Consider the following 6,752-nt stretch of genomic DNA (forward strand, 5'->3'; position numbering starts at 1 on the left):
TGATCTCATGATCCACCTGCCTCGGCCTCCCAAAGTGTTGGGATTACAGGTGTCAGCCACCACGTCCAGCCAGGGAAATATCTTTTAATTCAAAGAAAAAATACAGAAATTGCTTTACAGAGCTTCGCACCCCCCCCTCAATCTGGGCCAAGAGTGTAGCTCTATCTACTCTGAGCAGCTTAAAAATTAAAAGAAAGAAAGAAACAACAACAGTAAAATGGCAAGGCAAAGACAAAAATCAATGGTTATTTCCTGATTGCTGGAAAACACAGAAATGGCTTAGCTGCTAAGCCCAGTCCCTACTTGAATCAAGGCTGTAATTACATCCTCCTAATGAACTATCCTGGAAGGAGGAGTTGTTTCCTTGGTGCCCTCACTGGTCACACACATGTTCATTCTCTGTAGCCCAGGTTGTCTGGGAATATCCTGCATGATTTTTTTTGGTGATCTAGACTGAGCACTCCTTGACTGGTAGGGTTGCCTATCACTCTGAATATCTAAATATTTAGAAATTTTACAATGAAAATTACATAGAATTTAAATTCTACAACTCTGAAACACATACTCATCAATTAAACAATTAGATAGTCTGAATAGCATTTTATTCCATCATCCTTTATTCCACCTCCGCAGGGATGAAAATGGAAGAATGATCATACATATGCACACACCAACTTGAAAGCATGTTAATGAGATTAAGGTAGGACACTATCAGTCATAGACATATTTGTACTCAAACAAATAAGAATATTAAAATGTAAGCCATAAGAAATCATATGGATTCTTTAAAACCATGATCTAAGATTTTCAAAACACTTAATACAAAAATTGAATTTTAATACAGGCTTTAAAAATACTGTCTAGCAACATTTTCTTCTAAACCCTTTCAAAAATATCCATCAACATTTAAACATATTCATAAAGTAAACAAAACATTTACATTAAATAGTAACTGGAAAGCTACAGAAGTTATTACATTTCTACCTCATATATACAAAAATAAAAGAACCTTGAAAACTTACTTATTTAAAATATGAGGACCATAGCTCTCTTGCGCTCTCTTTCCTCTGTAACTGCTTATTTCATTATTTCATTAGCATTTTTTTTTTTTTTTTTTTTTTTTTTTTTTTTTTTTTTTTGAGACAGAGTCTGGCTCTGTCGCCCAGGCTGGAGTGCAGTGGCCAGATCTCAGCTCACTTCAAGCTCTGCCTCCCGGGTTTACACCATTCTCCTGCCTCAGCCTCCAGAGTAGCTGGGACTACAGACGCCTGCCACCTCGCCCAGCTAGTTTTTTGTATTTTTTAGTAGAGACGGGGTTTCACCGTGTTAGCCAGGATGGTCTCAATCTCCTGACCTCGTGATCCGCCCCTCTCGGCCTCCCAAAGTGCTGGGATTACAGGCTTGAGCCACCGCGCCCGGCCCTGTTTCTTTTTTTTTGAGACAGAGTCTCACTCTGTTGCTCAGGCCGGAGTGCAGTGGGGTGATCTCAGCTCACTGCAACCTCCACCTCCTGGGTTCAAGCAATTCTCCTGCCTCCGCCTCCTGAGTACCTGGGATTACAGGCATGCGCCACCACGCCCAGCTAATTTTGTATTTTTAGTAGAGATGGGGTTTTGCCATGTTGGCCAGGCTGGTCTCAAATTCCTGGTCTCAAGAGATCCACCCGCCTTGGCCTCCCAAAGTGCTGGGAGCCACCTCGCCCAGCCTCATTAGTGTTTTCAATTTCCTTCTGCTGGCTCCTCCTATCTCTCTGGTCCTTGGTCTTTTCACCACTGTCTACCCTCTCTTCTTTGTTGAACCGTATCATTTATATCCGGATGACTCTCAAGTTTGTATCTCCAGCCCAGTCTTTTCTCTTGAACTTGATCTTATATATATAACTACCTGTTTTGACATTTCTGCTTGGATGTGTAATAAGGACCTACAAACTCAACATGTCTACAATTGAATTCTTGCTCATTCCCCCTCCAAGCCCTGCTCTACTTTTCTGTTTTTCTCCAGATCTCAGTTGATGGTAACTCCATCCTGCAGTCACGCCAAAACCTTTGGAGTCTTCTCTGACTCCTTATTCTCTATTACCCATATCAAATGCATTAGAAAATTCTTTGGCCCTACCTTCAAAATAGACCTATAATCTGGTAATTTCTATTTCTACTACTACTACTCCTCCAATCCTAACAATCATTATCTTTTGCTTAAATGACTGACAAAGTCTCCAACTGTTCTAACTTCTATCTTTGTCTCCTTGTGGGATACTCACAACACAACAGAGAAATCTAAATCTGAGCATCTCCCTTTCCTGTAACAGCCTCATATTTCACCCAGAGTAAAAGCCCAATTCCTAATTAGAGCCCACAAGGCACCAATATTACTTATCCGAGCTCATCTTCTGTGGCTCTCCCCTCAACCACACTGGCTTCCTGGCTTATTCTTTAATATGCCAGGCTTGTTCTTAACTTAAGACCTTTACACTGGCTACTCCCTTTATCTGGAATACCCTTCTCCTATATATCCTGGCTAATTCACTTACCGTCTGTTTAAACATCACCTTCTCACAACCTACGTACAATTACAACCTCCCACTCCCCCGTAACCTGATTTATTTTGCCTTTAGCATCTACAGTTGACCCTTGAATAACAACAAGATTGAACCCCACAGGTCCACTTATACACAATTTTTGTCAATAAATCTTTCCTGCCTCCCCTTCCACCTCCTCCACGTCTTCTGTCTCTGCCACCCGAGACAGCAAGACCAACCCCTCCTCTTCTTTGTCAGCGTGAAGACAATGAGGATGAAGATCTTTATGATGATCGACATCCATTTAAGGTATAGCAAATGTATTTTCTCTTCCTTATGATTTTCTTAATAGCATTTCCTCTAACTTACTTTATTGTAAGAATATAGTATATAAAACATATTATGTTATCGGTAAGGCTTCTGGTCAACAGTAGGCTATTAGAAGTATTTTTGGGGGCAGCTAAGTTTGCACAAGAGTAGGAAGGGTTGGTGCCCCAACCCCTGCATTGCTCATGGGTCAACTGGATCGCTCACCTTCTAACAAACCATTTAATTAACTCTGTAACTGCTTATTGTATTAGCCTTTTCAATCTCCTTCTGCTGGCTCCTCCATAAAAACTTAATTAACTCACTAAATTAAAAACTTAATTTTTTTGGCCTGTTTTCCCCTGTTAGAATATAGACACTCCATGGCAGCAGGATTTTTTGTTTACTTATCTATCCTTCTTTCCTATTTAGAATAACAACTAGCATATAGTAGACACTTAGTGAGATCTGAAGGAAAACAATTATTTTTATTTTCTTTATCCACAGCAACAGTAAAAAAAATTTTTAATTTAACATAATATCACAGAAATACATATATGTATATCCTGCATAAAAACTCACCTCTACAATCTTCTCTCTGTTTTTGGTTGGGTTCATAGGAGGTTCTGTGAGTAAGATTTTACAATTTCTGGTATCTATATTAAGTTTCTCTGGTCCAAATGTGTAGTCCCACAGGTGTTTCATGTCATCCCAATTTCGTACTATGCCATTTTCCATAGGGTAGTTAACTTCTAACATTGATCGTAATTCACTTGCCTCATCTCCAACCATAAGATCCTAGAAAATTATGTCAAAGCTGTAGATCAAAGTTTTGCATAATATTTTAAGAAAACTGGGGAATAATTAATTTTAATCTTTCTGGCACTTGCAAAATAAAGCTTTTTATTCCACAAGTTAGAAAATCTTTTCTATCAAGAACAATGTCTTAGAAAGTTTAATCATGGATAATAAATTTTTATGTACAATGTGGTTTAAATCAATAAACTGACCTTACCTTTAACACAAATGTTTCCAAAAGAAGAGCATTAGCACAAATAAACCCCACATTTTCATATTTTGGAGGGTTTTGTATGAGGTTTCATCTGTTTCTTTTGCTCAATTGTTCAAAAAATAAGGCCTGTGATATGTGAAATAGTACATCAGGGGGAAAAAACTTGTAGAAAAATGCTCAATGCATGCAGCACAATTTTTTGCACTAAATATCAAAATGATAAATGTAAGTACCATAAAGCATAATGAAAGAAGCAAAAAATAAAATGATTCTTTATTACTCTATAATAATGCATACATACACCAACTAACTTATAAATGGCACAAACTTCTATCTACATATGCCTGAATTAGAATTTAAACTGTTTCTACATATGCCTCACCAAGGTGAATGAGAATCTGTAGAGTTATAAAAAATTAAGATATAGGCAAACAACCCATCCTTTAAAATCATCTCCTGAGCAACATTTTCAAGTTTGAAGTATAATATTGGAAAACTACACCATCACACATGAAGCATAATACTCACAAGTCTTGTCTCCAATGAGAGCATACTTAAGATGATCCACATTTGAAAGTCACATTTTGTATATATAATAAGGCTAAGGACGTCCTAGCATTTAGATTTATTTTTAGAAAACAGCTACTCAACATGTTAAATAATATTAATTTCTACATATGTTGATAAATTCAATAAAACACAACTAGTATCAGAAGTAGATACTTGCTACATTAAGTTTTAATTATGGAGAGACCAAAAAAAAAGCAGCAGCAAAATTAACACAAGATCGTTTTTCTGAGACTGAGTTTCGCCCTACTGCCTAGGCTAGAGTGCAGTGGCGTGATCTCAGCTCACTACAACCTCCTCCTCCCAGGTTCAAGCGATTCTCCTGCCTCAGCCTCCCGAGTAGCTGGGATTACAGGCACCTGCCACCACGCTTGGCTAATTTTTATATTTTTAGTAGAGATGGGGTTTCACCATGTTGGCCAGGCTGGTCTCAAACTCCTGACCTCAAGTGATTCACCCATCTCGGCCTCCCAAAGTGTTGGGATTACAGGCATGAGTCACCGCGCCTGGCCAACGTGAGATGTTTTAAAATGAAGGCTTAAAAATATATGTTTTTTAAAAAAAAAAAAAGAGATGAAACCAAGGTGAGGACTCTAACAAAAAAACAAACAGATGTCTGGAAAATCCACTAAAAGCAACATCAAAAACTACAACAAAGTTAAAAACAGATGCTAGAAATGTGCAGTAAAAATGTCTGTTGCAATTTCTGATGAAGTTAATTTAACATGACTTACTAACTTATTACTCAAAGTTCTGAAATATTAAATGTTTAGACTCTCTTTTTTTAGATTGGGTCTCACTCTGTCACCCAAGCTGAAGTGCAGTGGTGCCATTATGGCTCACCACAGCCTCAACTTCCACAGGCTCAGGTGATCCTCCCACCTCAGCCTCCCAAGTAGCTGGGACTATAGGTTACATGCCCAGCTAATTCTTGTATTTTTAGGGGTTTCACCATGTTTCCCAGGCTGGTCTTGAACTCCTGGGCTCAGGAGATCAGCCCACCTCAGCCTCCCAAAGTGCTAGGATTACAGGCATGACTCACCATGCCCAACCGTTTAGATTCTTCTATGAGGAATATGCAAAACAGAAAATCTGTATTTGTGAATTCTAGTTAATAACATGCACATGTTGAAGTATACTGGTATCTGCAACTTACTTTGAAATCCATTAAAAAACAAGATGCACTGATGAATGAATAGATGAACAGATATGTAATAAATCAATATGATATATATTAATGTCAGAATCTAGGTGACGGTTATACAAGTTTCATTGTAAAATCATTTCAGTATTGCTATGTTTTCTTAATACTGCTTAATAAAATGTTAGGGGTGAAATCTATACCTGTAATTATATATACTATTTTTGTTACTAACTTTCCTCTACGTCCTTTTTTGTGTTGTACAAGATAACAGATTAGATAGTGAGGTAATATAATCAGTATTATTTCAACCAATTTGAAATAAGTCTGATTTGATTTCAACAGAAATTTACTTTTTATTTAACGTACAAATAAGGGCTTACATTTACATGACCCAATGCCAACTCTAAATAAATGCCTCATGTATCGACTTCTAGGACCACACATACTATAAAGGATTAACTGAAAGAACTGTTTAGAAATGAATATCCTTACCTTCCTCAGAACAAAGAGGACATTGAAAACGGAGTATTAACTTATTTAACAAGTACAAAGTTTGACTATTCAAGCTATTCAATTAAAAAATTTTCATATCTAAAATTTTAAACAAAAAATCCTACTAAGTGTTATATAACTTGCCTTCATCACTCAGAACCAAGTTATAAGTGATCAGATCAGACCTTAGGTTTTAACCACCTGCCCCACCACTGAACATCACCTATCTGAAAGAATGAAAAAAATCACAGTAACTGAGATGCTGTTTCAAAGGTATTTATACTTCATGAAAAGTGGGTAGTAGGGATATTTGCCAAGAATCATTTTGAACAATGTCACCTCGTATTAGAATACAAGTAAACTCAAGTTCAAAAGCACAATTAAATCCCTAGAAGAAAATTCCACTGAAAACACTTGTTTGATTGTTCAATTAACTAATAGAGGCAGGGTCTTGCTCTGTCGCCCAGGCTGGAGTGCAGTGGCCCTGTCATCACCCACTGCAGCCTCAAACTTGGGCTCAAGCGATACTCCTGCCTTAACCTCCCAAGTAGCTAGGGAGGCACATATTACTATGCCTGGTTACTTTTTAAAAAACTTTCTGTAGAGACAGGGTCTTGCCATGTTGCCCAGGCTGGTCTTGAACTTCTGGGCTCAAGCTATCCTCCCACCTCGTCCTGCCAAAGTGCTGGGATTACAGGCATGAACCATCTCAC

General features: G+C 37.8%; 1 protein-coding gene across 1 annotated transcript in view; it reads right to left on the minus strand.

Moving 5' to 3' along the window:
• ACTR2 (ARP2 actin-related protein 2 homolog (yeast)) overlaps positions 1-6,752 on the minus strand; it is a 40,485-nt gene that overhangs the window by 21,079 nt on the left and 12,654 nt on the right. The window contains exon 4 of the mRNA XM_011945516.1: positions 3,407-3,622. Coding sequence (XP_011800906.1) covers positions 3,407-3,622 — 216 coding nt within the window. The remainder of the gene's footprint in view (positions 1-3,406; positions 3,623-6,752) is intronic.

Source organism: Colobus angolensis, unplaced genomic scaffold (assembly GCF_000951035.1).
Source record: "Colobus angolensis palliatus isolate OR3802 unplaced genomic scaffold, Cang.pa_1.0 Scaffold24, whole genome shotgun sequence".
NCBI classification, from domain to species: domain Eukaryota; kingdom Metazoa; phylum Chordata; class Mammalia; order Primates; family Cercopithecidae; genus Colobus; species Colobus angolensis.